At 37.6% G+C, this 17,293-nt stretch overlaps 1 protein-coding gene across 1 annotated transcript; it reads right to left on the bottom strand.

Moving 5' to 3' along the window:
- Positions 1-2,163: 2,163 nt before the first annotated feature.
- Y-y (yellow-y) lies at positions 2,164-12,646 on the bottom strand. The gene is made up of 7 exons (XM_076792778.1): positions 12,568-12,646; positions 9,013-9,293; positions 6,535-6,664; positions 6,014-6,176; positions 3,795-4,154; positions 3,499-3,687; positions 2,164-3,159 (listed from the first exon to the last, which is right to left on the bottom strand). The coding sequence occupies exons 2-7, from the start codon at positions 9,278-9,280 to the stop codon at positions 2,977-2,979; spliced, it is 1,293 nt and encodes a 430-aa protein (XP_076648893.1). The 5' UTR covers positions 9,281-9,293; positions 12,568-12,646; the 3' UTR covers positions 2,164-2,976.
- Positions 12,647-17,293: the final 4,647 nt, after the last annotated feature.

The following is a 17,293-nucleotide window of genomic DNA, read 5'->3' on the forward strand; positions in this document are numbered from 1 at the left end:
TGGGTTTTTATGTAAATAAAACAGCTGTAGAAAGAATTGTAAAAATGAAGGAGTGGACAAAAATGCTAGTAGATAAATAATATTGGATCTGCAATTATTAGACAGCATCATGTGTTTATGGCGTATGAAAAATAAAATACACGAGAACGTTTACATCGATGAAAAGTTATATCATTTTTACTTTACTTCTATGGTAAAGAATCTTTTAAGCCAGGTCTGGGCAACTGGTGGCTCGCGAGCCACATGTGAGTCCTCTTCTCACTCCTGGGACCCCCCACCATGCTCTTATAGAGTGTGGGATGAAGGGCGAAGGGCTAGGAACCTATATAGGAGGTGACCAGTGGTAGGGGGACGTGCACACTGGTGGTGGGGGTCGTGAAGCGACGGCGGGGAAGAAGTTGCCCAGGCCTGTTTTAAGCAACGAAATCAGTTCTTTCTTATTCTAGTTTTTATAGAATGATCTGTTTGATGCGGGAGGGAGTCAATGGTGTGTTTTTGATACACGTTTGAGACCACGATCTCTTACAAATATCAGCGGTACTTACATAACAAATTCCTGTTTCTTAAGTAATCCCACGAGGCTCAATACACATATGTATCCATAAAATAAACAGCACTTTCGCATAACCATGTATACTGGAAATATTTATGCGATGGCGTTCTTGGAATTCCCACTTTCTACTGGGTGTACCTGAAAATTCTGTCTAATTTCCAAAACCGTGTTCACTAAAAATTATACTTATTGTTTCATTACTGTGAAAGAGATAGAATACCAAAACCTTGTTTAGACGTTGTCAAGATAAAAATGGTCATTTTTGACGAGGGCAGAGTTTAGCGAAAACATTTAAGACATTAAATAATAGTGTTGTACAAATAAATAAATTTTGTCGACCAGTGTTTTTGCTTTTGTGTGCGGCGTTTCGAGCGTACGTTGAGCAGCGAGTTATCGTTGTGTCGAGAACAGAGTCCAGCAGAATATTCTACTAATTGCTGCAGACGCAGACGGTTCTAGACGGTTCCCCGGTTACCCCGAGACACGAGGGAGGCGCGTGGCCATATTTTACGGGCGTCGCGTCGGCGTCGGCGTGAAACGGATAATTTTCAGGGGAGGGAGAAAGCGATATCCGATCGTATATCAGAGCACGAAATGGTCGGTCGCCTTCAAATTATCGGAAACAAGGGCCAAACTAATGGGCCACGTTGGACCATCTGGCTCCGCGGGGCTGGCTGATTCACGCCAACTCGTTCACCATTTTCACACCGGATGAATTAACCTAAATGCACCGCGCGCGTCCTCCTCGACCTAAACGGAGTTCAAAACGGTTCCCAACGGAAAGAAAATGTTTGGAACCGTTCACTGCTTTATTTATCAATTATTTAAACCTCATTTTTGGAGGCACGGTCACGCATTGCTTAAACTTTCAGATTAAGAAAGTTAGAAAAACTGTCTTTTACTGTTTTCGAAATTCAGTAAACTAAGTAAATCAGTAGAAATTATTAGAAATTAGTAAACTAATGTTTCGAACATATAAAAAAATCTCAACTGATTTGGGAATTACGGGATTTTTCAACGTAAGCAAATACTTTTTGATTGTAGTGTGCAATGTCTGCCGTAAGATTTCCTCGGCCACAAAGCCGACCACAAAATGGAGAGAGCAACAGTGAAATGCTCGAGGGAAAAGAGCATTGTGTCGCCAGAAAGGGGCAAACCGGAGAAAATATGTTCGATTAAAAGCATTATAAATCTGTTTTATAATGACCGTGAGATTCGTCGACTGTAATGGGTCGCGGTAATGGCTTCTGTAGAAACGACGCGGAATAGCTGCGGAAAGCGAAACGCGGCGAGTTTCTTCCTGAAATGGTTTTTGCTGGACACCGTTGCGCCGACTCTCGTCCCGTTTAGAGGATCGTAAGAACCTGGAGTTACGCGTCTATACGCCGAGGAAACTCGGCCGATACGCGGTGGATACGTAAACACGTGTTTTCTCACGATCGGAATTTATTCGCTGGTACGACTAATTACGATCCTAAGCGACCGGTAAATTGGCAACAAGTATGTTTGATTGAGCCTAATGAAGCGAAAGAAGATAGGTGGAAGGAAAGGGCCATTGCTTCCTGATTCTTTCTTTATTTTCCATGCTCGACAACATATTCTATTTAAGAGCTAATTAAATATTGGAATTGGAGTTATACCCACAGTGAACCCCACGAAATGGCGGACGGTTTTATCGACGTGTTGGACGGACGCCATAACGAAATTTCGCCGTTCACTTCTTCCTAAATAAAAAATATACATTATTTATTTCGGAATGTCATTGTAGCTGGTTTGTATATTTGTTCGTAAAATCATATTATTGTCACGAATTCATTATCATTAGCGGCTACCAGAAAGCGTGAGCATGAGTGTACAGCATTTACATTAGGACTTTCATTAATAAAGTTCAAAGCTACTTTTCGTGCAATTGTTTAACGAATAATGAATTCGAAGCCAATTTCTATTTTAGCTTGACAGCATTTTAATGAATAGCATCGTGAACATGGAGCATTTTTATTTTCATGTGTTTCAGTGCTGCGTTGTTAGTACACAATTACTGGTTTTGCAAGCAACGGAATCTACGCATCTCCATTTTGTAAATTGCTGAATGGATTAGCAAACTACCGTACTAAAACCAAGTGGCAAACTACGATTAATGAGCTGTTTTTTTTTTGTTTAATGCCATTACATACTTCATATTGATAATAGAATCACGTAAACTTACAGAAGCTCAGAAGGAGGTAGTGGATTAAATGGTGCTACGTAGTTCAGTATGTATAATTATTATATTCTAAGAAAATTGTAATTGTTGTAAATTTTGAATTACAAAGTTCTAATCGTGCAAAATCGTAGAACACGTATGCAACTCGAATGTTTGTTTGGCTAACTTTATTAATTTGCAATCGCAAATCAAGTGATTTCAGTAAATTTGTTAACGGAATTCATTTCTCCCACCAAATGGAGTTGCTGATGTATCCCCACGGAGCGTTTTCGCAAACGGTGCCTGCAATCGCCTCTCTAACAGGTACTGTCAATATTCTGAAGTTCACGTCGGTGTAATTCAGAGTCGACATCAGAAAGATTGGCATTCTATCCGATATGATCCATAATAATCCCCCTCTTATCTAAAAATAAATATATTAATGCTCTTTCGTTTAACGCGTCAGTCGAAACTGAAATATATTATTATTGCTGTTTAACTTTCGTTCGGTTCAATGAAACAATTTATAATAATTCGTCTGCAGCTTTTATACAGTTAGAAAATTTTAAGACGGTAAATAAGTGCTTTATTTATAAACTAATACGATCTTGAAAAGGGAAAACGTATTTCTGTTTAAAATTCAAGGCCAAAAATTAAGCTATAATTATGTGGGCTTTCAGAAATGTCTGCAGTAAAAAAAAATGTTAACCTTACATTTAGAATTAAAATGCAGAAAAGAATAAAAGATTTTTCAGAAACTGACCTTGACGTCAGCTGGAAATATCAGAGCGTCGTCATGTCTTACAACAACTGCATGATTCTGAGGCCCGTACGGCAACAAAGAGTTCCAACAGCCGACAGCGTTTTGATCGATCAGATTAAAGAATTGTAGGCCATTTTCGTCCATTGCGGAAGAGGTACAATGACCGAGTGCGCCTCTTTCTGGGAGGACCTAACGGTGTTCAGAATAATAATGAAATCTAAAATACTGACAAGACATTGATCAAGCAAAATAGAATTTCGAATAATGTCGCTTCGGAAGTGTCTGGATGGTATCACCTGGAAATCGTGGTAGCTATTCTGAGACAATTGCTCGTCCCTGAGAATCCGCGTGGAGACCGCGAACTCTCTTCTGCTGCTGAGAGGATGGAAAAAGAGTGTCCTGTACCCGTTCACGTTGATGGGGGATAGAGTCATGCCGAAAATTCCTTCCTCTCCCCATTGGAAATTCAGACCGCCGATATTGTAATCGCCGGCCAGAGGATCCGGCATGAAATAGCTATGCGTGAGCCGCCACGATTTGTTTTGCTCCCAGGAGTAAACGATCAGTCCGTATCCTAGCTCGTCGGACATGTAGGCGAACGCGTCATTGCATCCGCCTTTTCCCAAATCCACCGCGATATTCGCGATAAATGTGTTCTGAATAATAATAATAATTTTTCTATTAATTCTCCAGGTTCGCCGTCGTTCACCCCGTGTCGTATAATTAAACTTGTTAGTAGCCGGTTAAATAAATCAAGGACTGTGTCAAGACAAATTGATCCTTAAGATACAAAGAATCACAGAAGTCGATTGATATGCTACGAATGATTATACAGGGTGGCCCACATAACTCTGAACAGCTCAATATCTCGAAAACTATGCCATCGATTTTAAAGTTCTTAGTCTTAAATTGCATGGAACTGAAGGGCCTTTCTGACTACATAAACGTGAAGTGGCCTCCCTTCCCCTTTAACGGGGGAGGGGAGGTACCTTTATAATTTTAAATGGAACCCCCTATAAAATGTTACATATTTAGATTCTACCGGAAAAAACAAGTCAATTTTGTCTGAAACATTTTTTTGTCAGATACTTCCATGATGAGATATAACAGTTTGAAGTTTCGAGTTGTAGGTACTTGAAGCGCTCGGAAATAGCGTTATGGAATTATACGCGCTTCATAATTTAGAAACATTTCATAATTTAGAAAAGCGGCTTAGTAAAGCTGTCACTAATGAAAATAATAGTGCCAGTATTCTTGCTGCAATTACATTAAATCCTCATATTAGTCAACGTACACTTGCACAAACATCACATATTAGTCGTTCATCAATTCAACGAATTTTGAAACGGCAAAAGTATCATCCATATCACATGGTTTTATCACAAGAGCTTTCGATAGCAGATTACGATCACCGCGTAAGATTTTGTGAGTGGCTGCAGGGTGTTGTGGAAAACGACTTTTTGTGCAAAATACTTTTTTCCGATGAGGCCACTTTTATGAATTCAGGGCATGTAAATAGACATAATCTGCATTATTGGGCCGTGGAAAACCCAAATTGGATGCGATGTGTTCCCTTTCAACATCGATGGTCTTTAAATGTTTCGTGTGGCCTAATAGGAGATTTTGTGATTGGACCTTATTTTTTTCAAGAAACTGTAACATCTGCAAGTTATTGTGATTTCTTAAAAAATCATTTGCCTGCGCTTTTGGAAGATGTGCCACTGCACGTTAGAAGAGAAATGTGGTTCCAACAAGACGGCGCTCCTCCACATTTTGCAATCATCACCAGGCAATTTTTGAACGAAAAATTTGGGAACAAATGGATAAGTCGTGGGGGACCTCGTCAATGGCCTCCTCGATACCCCGATCTAACACCATTAGATTTTTTCTTATGGGGATATGTAAAGGACAAAGTTATGTTTGAACCACCGACGAGAAAAGAGGATATGAAACAAAGAATACGTGACGCTTGCGCTTCAGTGACTCCTGAAATGTTAAAAAATGTTAGAACAACTTTGATGTTTCGAGTAAATAAATGTTTACAAGCCCGTGGTGGACATTTTGAACATTTAATTTAAAGTACATTTTATTTCTTCACGAATGAGCAAAGGTTTCAAGCACCTACAACTCGAAACTTCAAACTGTTATATCTCATCATGGAAGTATCTGACAAAAAAATGTTTCAGACAAAATTGACTTGTTTTTTCCTGTAGAATCTAAATATGTAACATTTTATAGGGGGTTCCATTTAAAATTATAAAGGTACCTCCCCTCCCCCGTTAAAAGGGAAGGGAGGCCACTTCACGTTTATGTAGTCAGAAAGGCCCTTCAGTTCCATGCAATTTAAGACTAAGAACTTTAAAATCGATGGCATAGTTTTCGAGATATTGAGCTGTTCAGTGTTATGTGGGCCACCCTGTATATAAAATTATCGATTTAGTCATCTCGAGTATTATTATTTTTCTTCGTAGTGAGATAAAACTATGATTATTAATAACGTTCAAGAAAGAGATACCATGTTGATGTCTTCGGGTCTCAGTCTGTATTGCCTTAAGATTTTGTCCGTTGTCAAATCGAAAACATTCAGGGTATAAGGGCAGGCTTGCACCGTTGTGTTCCCGATGCCTATAGTACCAGTATCTAGGACCCACAATCTGTCGCACGCGTCTGCGTGCATTCTATAATGATAAAACTGACGTGATATTTTGCATTAACAACGAACGAAGAAAGGTGGTAACATTGGGTTCGAAAAAGATAGACTATATGTATATGTTTCAATTCTTTAACTGGTTCATATGTCTAACTGTTAAAACGTCCATCATATCTCAAAATAAATCGAATCATTTACGTTTTATCTGTTCATTTTCAGACGGAAGTACGAGGATTTTAAAAACGCATGTGTCATCCGGTGCGAATGTGTTAAATGTTCATGTACAATATGAATGTACATTAAGTTTCATTGCTTATTAGTGATTTTTGTACTTCAACGGTTCATTGTTCATTACAGTTTATTATACAGTTTTTCATCACACTGACCTGTAAGCAGTGGTCATGCCAGTGCCGCACGCTCCAGCTTTGTTTTGCGCCCAGTTTGGATAAGGCGTGAGCCTAGGCGATCCTCCCCGATTTGTGTCAAGCGATATATAATTCAAAGTCGCCGGAATACCTACAATAGTTAGTACCAGACGTCCTAAATTATGAACGAATATTTGCACGCCAACCAATCCTAGAATAGCGTGATCGCGTTCGGAACGTTATCGAAACTCTGGCACACGCAACTCGATTTTATCGGAAACATGTATGCCTGACAATAGAAGCAAAGTTTTGAAAGGCACATATTCAGATAGTCTCCGGAAAGGTCAACGGGAAGGTTGCAAGATCAAAAATTGGAGATAACGATGAGAAAAGTTTAATCGACGCGTTAGTCTCATGCGATCAACGTGTAGATCGCTTCGATTTTTCAGCGCACAGAAAACGTTAGGGTGGGCTCAGAAAGAATGAGCTCGATGGACCATGGTTTAACATGTTCCGCAGAGAGCAGAAAGGTCTTTGGAGATCAGGATAATTCGGAGGTCATTCCGAGTTAGCTTTTGCTTTGAGTGCGTGCCGAATTCTAAAATATATTTAGATCTATAAAAAATATTTAGTCAGAGACACAAATGACTTAAAGAAAGGTCAACACTGGAGATAACGATGGGAAAAATTGGTCAACGCGTTAGTCGCATGCGATCAACGTGCAGATCCGATTTTTCAGCGAACAGAGAATGTTAGGGTGGGCTTAAGAATGAGCAAATCTTTAATGATGGAATCGATGGACCATGGTGTTTAACATGTTCCGCAGTGAGCAGAAAGGTCTTTGGAGACCAGGATAATGGCATTCGGAGGTCAGACAAGCTCGGATCGAGTTGTTGTTTTTTTTTTTTTTGCTTTGATTGCGTGCCGAATTCTAAAACAATTCGCTTCCCGGGCTCAGGAAGGAAGTCATTGAACGTTCCGAATTCATTCTGCTCGGACGGTGTGACAGGAACCTCTTTCTTCTTTTCTCTCTTAATATTTCATATCCTCTGCCTGGGGAGAAGCTGACGTCGGAAGAAAGAGTCGGCCGAACAAAGCCGCGGACAAATAAAACCTTGTAAAAACAATGCCGACCTCCGCGGGCTTCGACGCGTTTCGAGAACTTTCAGAGGGACTGCTGGGAAGATCGGAACCGGAACAAGGAGAAAAACGTGAAAAAGAACCAACGGAAGCGAGGTGGAAATCGTTCGTTCGTTCGTTCGTTCGAGAGAGAGGGGGGACATTTGTTTGACACGTAAAAATAATTTACATTGAAACTGCACTGCGTAAGTGAATCTCTGATTCGAGATGAATATCAATTTCTAATTTTTTTTTTAACCAAATTATCACGGTACGATTATCGACAATTTCTTGAGAATACTCTTAACCCTTAGCACTCGAGTGGTGACTCTGAAGCACCACTAGAAATTGTTATGGCATTATTTCAAGGAAATTACAAAAAATATTACAAAATATTTGTTACATTACAAAATTTGTATTTAGTAGATCACTAAACATTTAAATACTATATGTGGAAATCGGATCGGTTTCGTATGAATAAAATGAAAATAGCGCCGAGTGCAAAGGGTTAAATTATTCTTCCGCTAATCCTATTCGCGATTTTGATCGAATATTTTCAGTTTTGAAATGGGAGTTTCCAATAGAGGATTAATCAAAATTTGCGAACTAATTTAAGTTTGAGTTAAGATTTCAAGATTTTCTCCATGCACAATGACTTGGCGCGCGCCATCGCTTATGATAAACTTAGAGTACCGAGAAGAAAAAAAATCGGAAATACGAGAATATAAAAGTGAATAAGACTCATTCATTCGCGAGTTCCCTTCTAGATTTAAGTCGATGCGAAGGCGGAGGTAAAGAGAAATGGAAGTTCTGTATTGTAATCGCTCTCGCGCGGTTTTCGGCACTTTGTGTCGCAAACCGGAAGCCAGCCAGACTAGATTTGAGGCGTGCACCGACCACACTGATCCTCTACATTTTACACAGTGTGTTCGCGTCAGTTTCCGGTTTTCTGCTCGAGATTTTTATCTGGTTTTCTCTCCGGAGTTAAAAGCTGATAAAAATTAGTTAATTCCATTGCAATTCAAACGGAAATGGATGTAGTTATGCTTAACAGCAGTTTCCCGTATAATGCGATAAAAGAATTGTTTAAAAACGACTGGATATACCTATGTATTCCACGTGGCTGTATAAAAATGGATTAACAATTACTAAGAAACATTAAAAACACAATTCAAATTGTTATTGTTCAAGTACATTGTACAAAGTTTGGTTATGTGATCAAATACTACATTCGAAGGTGTACAATTTGAACAAAATTTAGCTGTCCTACATGATAATATTTTAAATATTATTCGAACGAATAAAATATTTAGATATTCGTATTAGTTAGTATATACATGAGTAGTTGCAAATAAAGGGATATATTCAATTGGAGCTTACCGTTCCGCCATCTTGGCACCGTGACAAACAGTTTATTTCGCCATATTTCGATACCAACGGGTAGCGCGTTTTCTGGTACAAAATCTCCCCTCATCATCGCCATTTGTCTGCTCGCTTCGTCCGGATAAGCGAAGTCCAACGTCTTCCAGAAGAATCTCTCCAGGAGAGGAGCTTTTCCAAACTGAGAACCCCATCTTTGCAGTCCTTCCACTCTGCCGGCTCCCAAACATAACAAACTCACGCAAAGTAATCTCCAATATATTTTCATTATGGTTTGGTACCTAGAAAATTCGAACAATTTTCAAAATGCCGGCAAGCAATGATTCTGCGATATTTTAACAATTGTATGCTAAGTAAGAAAAAAGAATTTTTAATAACTACAGCGTGCACTTTCATGCAAATTCTTGTTTTCTAGGACTATATCGTTTTACTGTACGTAAATTGAGAATATGCCAACAGTGGGACAAAAACCGTACGCAATCTTGAATAAATTGCTGCTTTATTTATTTCAATAGGTACATCGCATGTGTAATAAAAAAGGGATAAAAGTGGCAATGACAAAACGTTATCATATGCTAAATATTCTACAGTATATCATGAATTATAAGCATAGGTAAACAAAAGTGTACGATATAAGGGTGTCAAGCTCCAACAGCGGCGGACCGTTAATTTTGGGGCCCTGGGGCTAACGCTGTTTGGGGGCCAAATTAACTCAAATACAAAAAATTGTTGTATAATTAATTTTTTTCAAGTTCTTAATTTAAGTTGTTTTTCTTCTCATTTTTTTTTTTTTTGGTCGGGAAGGGGGCCCTAGGCCCATAAAGCCTAGATCCGCCGCTGACCTTCCAAGGGACAAGAAGAGAAAAATAACTTTGTGCACAACAATGTGAGTGTACAATCATGCAAGCAGATATTTCAAAGAGGAGAGGATAAGGGACCCAATTACCGTGGGAGTACCAATTACTGTGCCTATGTTAATTGCACTCATTTTTAAAGCATAACGAATATTTTAATATTTAATATTCATTATAATTTTAATTTCAATTTTGAACATTTATTATGTTTTAAAAATAAGTGTAATTTATATAGGCACAGCAATTGGTACCCCCACGGTAATCAGGTCCCGTACCTGTAAAGTTTCATTTTGATAATTTTCGCAAACGGTTTTATGGTCCTTCTATGCCTGGGCGTGTGCAAATACGAAGAAATGTTACTTTCTAAGTGCGGAAACAGAACAGCAATAAGAACTCGACGAAAATGCATGCATGAGTGGTAGCGAAAGTGTTAACGCCACTCCTAGACGTACTTCACCGTTAAATTGTCAACGATTTAACAGAAACCCGTTACATTATTCACCGCTGATACGCGTTAGCCGCAGCGAAAGATTAATTTCATTCGATCACATTTTTCACTTAATTCACGTACACAATACGATGCATATCATGCATATCATGCAGGTATGTGCGATTATCTATGTAGCTACCAGGCATAAGCCTACGGAACCGTGTCGTGTGCAGTAATCCGAGGTAGTATTGGAAATTACGCGTAACGATACGCCCACGTTCTCTCGTATAATAATACACTGATTCGTATCTCGCATGAAATTGTTTAATTTCGTGGACGAAACGCGCAGACCGTGACGGCGTGACAGACGAACCGTCACGGATCATCGGACATTACGATCTAACTATTAATTACTCGTTTCCTGGTCCGTAATTAACCACGGGGATAGTGTTTGTTTTCTAATCATCCTGTGAACCAGACCATGGTGGCGTTACTCCTGAGACACTCTCCGCACGCACGATTGCCTAACATCTTCAGAAAATTAATTAATGATACGCTCAAGTGTACTTGAGAAAAATTCGCGAATTTAACTAATGAGATCGATTTAATGTAAACGAATTTTGTAGCTTGCAGGCCAATGTGCGTGTCCGTGTCATGCTTTCGTCATTGATCTGGTTCTTAGAAATTATTTTACCAGAGTACAATCAACTCAAGGCATTTTCAGACAAACGTAATCGTGTTCTATAGTCCCTCTTACTTTTGCAATTTCAACGTCCAATTTTGTTGTTACCGATTCATTTTTAAGCGGACTACTTTGGAACTGGTTACCAAAAATCAATAAATGACTGTATATACTAATCATTAGAGGAAAAAATTTTTTCTGAGGATATAAATCACAATGAATTTGAAGATTGGAGCTTCCTTGAGAAATATTTTATCGTCGTTTTATTGAACTTTTAATACTAAGACTGCTCAAAAAGTGTTCAAAAGGAGAAGATATCTTCTCTCATTATACCACATGATGCAAAAAGATTTTTTTGAAAAAGCTAACTGGGGGTCTGGAAGTGGAGGCTTTAGAATTTAAAATGAGTCCAGAATGATTTTATGATACTTCGTCACAAAGTTATAACAGTTTGAATAAAAAAAATTTCGAAAAAATAAAAAAAAAATGAATCGAATGCTTCCATCATTTTGCACACCAGCATAGATAATATTGTTATTATTGATTAATGTGGTTACTACTATTATTCTCCGCCCCACGATAGTCACTTAAAATTCGGACACGAACGTAACTAACTTAATATCGAAAACTCAAAATGAACAGTTATCTGCCCTCTCTCCGAGCTCGATAATTTTGAACGAATAATTTACTTTCGCACTAACACCGATACTCAGCGGTAGGGTTTTTTATTTTTTATTTCGAAAGAAATTCTGCCACGGTGCGATCAGGCTGATCAGAGCGTAGGATAATTTAAGGCGTCATCAATCAACTGTGCTCAACGACAGCCACTCGCTCGTTCGAAATCGGTAATGAAAAAAAAATTATTATTCGAATATTTTATCAAAAGAATTGTTGTATCTCAATCTCAGTCCTTCTTTATTGATGCGACGTCACTTAATCAAGAAACAGAAAGTGAGTTAAGACAGACCTGTAATGTAATGAATAAATTGCGGACTTTTATGCAAAATACAATTTGTCTGCATTCATTACGAGATACAGGAGCTACACTTAATTATTTTAATAACTCGAAAATGATGCAACCGTATATTTAAATCGTTGTAATCTTTTCACCGTTTTGAATTCGAGCTACAAAGTTTTCGTCATAAATGCATAAAATCCGAAGCCTAGAAATAACAAATTTTACGTATTTACGCGATTGCCCGAAACTTGATTTAGTGAAAGGTTTAAGGAAGTTCAACGATGTTTCTTTCTGGAAACCAATTTTAATTTGAGCTTTTTGAGCTCAAACGGAGTTCACTGGTGGTTTAAACAATTTCCGCGAAACCCGCGCGAAATTTAAACTGCCTCTCAAACAGCTCTCTACAAGTCACAATAACAGGGACATATTCTAGCCGATTATTCCACAAGACTGTATGAAATTGAATGTAAAAAATGATTTAAAATATTGAAAACCATTAGTGAAATCATTCGAAGAAATTCGTGGACACTGCATTTGTTGCTAATTCGGTCTAAAAATGATTTTCGTACACTTGTCAGCCGGAAAGCACACGAGCAAGCATAAACAAATGATTTGTCGCGCTTGTGTATACCTCTTTGGCGAAAATTGGTAACGATAGCTGATAACTTCGTCTTTGGAACGGATAGACACACGATTCGTAGAAAGGTATAGTGGCAAACAGTGGAAGTAAACTGTTGGTTCCTGCAAAACGGCACTGGTATATATGTACTCAGTTCGTGTGACACGTGCCCAGACGGCTGTAGACATTCACTCGTATAAACCCGTGTTGGTACACTCTGATCCATAAATATCCGGAAATACAATGGCCCTATAAACCAAATGTTTAAACATTTCTATTGTTGAAACGGCAGCAAAAGCTACGGGACTATGGGAAACAATAGTATATTGGACAGAAGTGACTTAAACACGACGAAACAGAACCATGAGATAGCTTTTATATTGCTTTACAACTTGTAGGATGCCTAACAGCAGAAATAAATTTATAATCGATTTCAACTGTCGTAAATTGGTCTTATAACTAGACTGTGGATTTTATACATTTGTGATAAACATGAGCAGGTGTAATTTCAACTAACAAAAACATTAGAAACTGTTAAATATATTAAAGAAGAAAATAAATTTCTATTTCACTCCAATTTGTTGCAATTCTGGTAGACAATTTCAATTTTCCTCAAAGATTCGCAGTCTGTAACATTTTTAGCAACCCTTACATATTTCGTCATTTTTACGTCTTGATTCTAACCCTTTGTGGGCTAATGTTTAGTTAGGTTTACCGAGCAACGATATAAATTATTCGTTGGAACGATTCGACACTATTCTAGAAAATATGAGAATTAATTATGCACGGGAGTGTACATGTGTCAGAGTAGACCTGTGAAATCTAGTTCTCCCCAATTGATCAAGGGGCCAGTTCAAAGTGAATTTTTCCGAAATTTGTTATGGAAAGGCGAATAACAGGTATGTGCCCGTTGGTAGGTCGATATGACTATTACTACATAATCTGCCGAGACATTGACGGGATCGTTGCAGCTATTAAACTCATTTCGCTACGAAGGAAGCCTAATTGGGCCGTACTCGTGATTTTTACACCGGAGCTTAATTATGAGCACAGCGAAATCTTAACATTTACATTTAGCGCCAATATTTTCAGACTTACACGACACTTAAAGATAAATTTATTTTGTTTGGTGTTTCGAAGCTCGGATGGACTGCCAACGAAAACTATATTGTTTCTCATTTTATATGAAATTTTGTGTGAACAATTTCTTGTACATTTACTGTACACTGGCACACAAAATATAAATTCTTCTTAATCAGATCTTTGATCGCATTATACAAGAGTCTACTATAGTGGTTAAGACTTTGAGCATTATCCAAATAAATGATTTGAAACATAATAGTTAAGATAATATATTATCTTATTTAGCTACGTGTTATTTGAAATAATTACCTAGTATTTAATTTGGGCAGACAAATAGTTCCATCTTAGGTTATTTGATTATTTGAAATAATTTTTCATTTGATTAAAATAATTCATTTAATTATTTCCCAAGATAAGACCTTTATAATTCCAATGATTTTAAAATCGATTATATAAAACTGTTCATTGGACCCGTGGTGATAGGTTTAGTGTTAAGTTGGTGAACAGAATGACTGTATTTAGCGACAAAGTTCTTAAATAACCGTTACTTTCCTGACTCGTTTTATTTGATCACATTGCACGGTCTTTCGTTACAAATGCGCACCTGGTCTCAGGTTCATATACATATAGCATACATTCGCTTGCCCGGAAAGTTGGTGCCGTTTCCGACGTGATGTCTTTATGGTCCTTTTTTCTACGAAGTAAAGTTTTATTTCACTATGTTCGCACGAAAGATTCTATGTCGGTTCTAAAACTTTTACTTCCTATTAGAAAGGTTTCTATTAGTAAAAGTTTTAAATCGACAGGACTTATAAAATATAAAAGTTAAATCAATTAAAAAATATAAAGTTAGATATAAAGTGGGCTGTGTGGATTTTTATGTAAAATACACATTTTCTCAAGTCAATTGTGATGGAAAATTGTGACATCACCCATAGATGATCAAAAGTGACAGTGAAAAATTGATTCATAAATTTAGTCATAAAATTTATTTATTGACTCTAGAATTAATAACATCGTTGATTCATAGTAATAAACTTTTTCGAGGCGATTTTTTACCTGTACATTATTAAGCAATAATGTTTCATGGGTTGTAATAAGATTCGACTCGTACATTTAAATGCAGAGCGTGCAAAGTACGCGTATTTCACGAGTTCACGAGTATTTAGAAAGTGATGTTCGGCACGCGACTCTATTTAATAGTGGAACGGGAATGATTCTTCCTGTGGATAGCTTCGAATTATTCTGTATCAACAAGTTTAGATTCCGGTTTTGGTATTCCGGTTTTCGAGGCTGATTTTTCATCAATTTCTACGAATTTTTTTCGGAAGAATTATTACACTTTTTGTATCAGGATTTTGCACACGCACTCGTGGGCGTTTGAAGTACATACGCGATTTTTTCAAGGTAAAAATAATAAAAATTACACGAGATATATATTTATTGAGTATTTTTTGAAAAACATGTGTTGATTGTTGTCATGAAAAAAAGTGGAAGTATACTAATCAGTATGAATGTGGCTATGGTTTGGACCGAAATTAATTAAAAATCTTGATTATTTACAAAATGGCGGCATTGTCAACTGAGATTACTGATTTTCAAAATATTTTTCGCCTTCAGCACGATAAGAAAGAAAATGAGAAAAAGCGACGGATTTTGGAACTTATGGTTGGTGCGATAACAGGCTAAATGTTAGAGGTCCCCTAAAAAATTTCAGGTTAATTCGTCAACTGAAATTTGAGACACCTAAACGCCTGTGTAATTTTACGAATTCTTTTACGAATTTGAAAATTAAAAAAAAAAAAATAAACGATGTTTTGAAAACGAGAAACCAGAATACCCCCCATTATGGCAAGAACCAGTTATCGTGGGGTATAATCAAATTTCAAATTTCGGGGCACTAATTCGACAATTTTAATGGGGCGACATTAAAATGGCGTAACGTCACGTATGATTGGCACTGAGAAATAAATTCCCGTGCACGACTCGTCATCTTCTCCTGACGAGAGATGTATGAAATTTTATTTAACCCTTTTCCTTCGTTGTCCCGTCATTAATCACGCCAGAAGCCCTATACCAGGGGTACAATCAATGTTCCTTGAAATGACTAATTGCGGCCGCGGAGTGCACAACGAAAAAAATATTACAATTTCACTTTAATTACGCCGGGCACATCGTCATTACATTTTAATACGAAACGGAGGATTCTTAAGTTCACTCTGGATTACATTTCAATTTCGGCCATATGTGTGCCACTTAGAGTGCGGATTTTATGCGTTTATGACGATACCTATAGGCGAAATTGAAAACTGTGCAAAATTATCGCACAAGCTGTTGACAGAATTTAATATTATGTATCTGTTATGCATCTTGTTCGCAATACAAAACAGGTACTGGACCTAACCTTGCAACAAACCTGCAACTATGAACTTGAATTAGATTCTGATACATATATTGGAACCTGTTTGTTGCTATAATTTTACATTTTTGCGAGCTGCTAAACAATACATGAATTATTGCAGAAGATTTCGTCACTTCAAACAAAATTTATTATGCACTATAGTGTGTTAACTATTATGTCCAGAACACTAAATGTATGTAAAAATATTTTAATGTTGCTATTTATGTTATAGAATTCTAATATGTTTAATGCATAAAATATACTATCCTTTCTAATGCTTCGTGTATTAAAATTGATAACAACACTGTACCATATTCTTCACTTAAGCATCGAATTTAGAATGTTACAGAAATATGATTCATTGATATGACTACTAAATAATAAAACTACAGGAAACCTTTAGATTTTTGTACAGCAAGACTCATTTGACAACCAATGTTTAGACTGTTCCGAAAATATAAATGTTAAAGATCTTTAGAAAAAAAAAGTATTTCTCTATCACTGTGTTCAAAGGTCACGAAAGAGAATGCTCACGCAGTCTTGACCTAAGCCGAACGGAGCTACACGATCTTAGTCAGTTCGCCTATCCCCTCCACGGGGGACATACCCCGCGAGAAGCTCGAGCTGCCTCGGTCGCCGAATAGTGTACAGTGTACACTAGCCCTACACGATCTATGTCACAGCACGGATCCGAGGATTGGACTGACTGAGATCAAGACTTCACTGTATTCAAAGTATGACCTTTAAAGTCACAATTGCCTTTGCTTGAATGCATCGAATGCGTTTATGTTTGCAATATATCATATTCTTTCATGTAACAATGCGTTTTACATTGAAGTACGTTCAAATAATTGATTTTCGGCATAGGTCACGATTGGTTTCCAGTTTACTGATATTCTCTGGAAAACTCGATTGCCAAGAAACGAAAGCTAAGACCTATCATTTCAATGTCAGTAGAATCTGAGACGTAATTGCGAGGGAAGGTGGATGGAATTGCAGTAAATGTAACAGAACAGTTTCAAAACACTTCCATGAACGCGAGCCGAGCGTTACATGAAAGGAGCCGTCGAAAATGGCATTCACGCGAACTGATTCCGACATCTGCGGACTGTATTCTCGATATTAACTAATATGCTAACATTACACGCAGTTCGATCTGTAACAAATTCTTGGAAATTCCTGTTCCCCTTTTTTCGGCACAACTGAATTCGAAAAAAAAAAACTCTTTCTCCATATTCGTTCGAACTTTCGTTG

This window comes from Halictus rubicundus, chromosome 8, assembly GCF_050948215.1.
Source record: "Halictus rubicundus isolate RS-2024b chromosome 8, iyHalRubi1_principal, whole genome shotgun sequence".
Lineage (NCBI taxonomy): Eukaryota > Metazoa > Arthropoda > Insecta > Hymenoptera > Halictidae > Halictus > Halictus rubicundus.

Bases quoted from the DNA above. Each gene is read 5' to 3' on its own strand.
- Y-y (XM_076792778.1), bottom strand. From the start codon at position 9,280: ATGAAAATATATTGGAGATTACTTTGCGTGAGTTTGTTATGTTTGGGA. The intron at 4,155-6,013 runs GTATCTCTTTCT...ATTATTATTCAG, and splicing joins GACCCGAAGACATCAACATG to AACACATTTATCGCGAATAT. The intron at 3,688-3,794 runs GTGATACCATCC...GAACACCGTTAG, and splicing joins ATAGCTACCACGATTTCCAG to GTCCTCCCAGAAAGAGGCGC.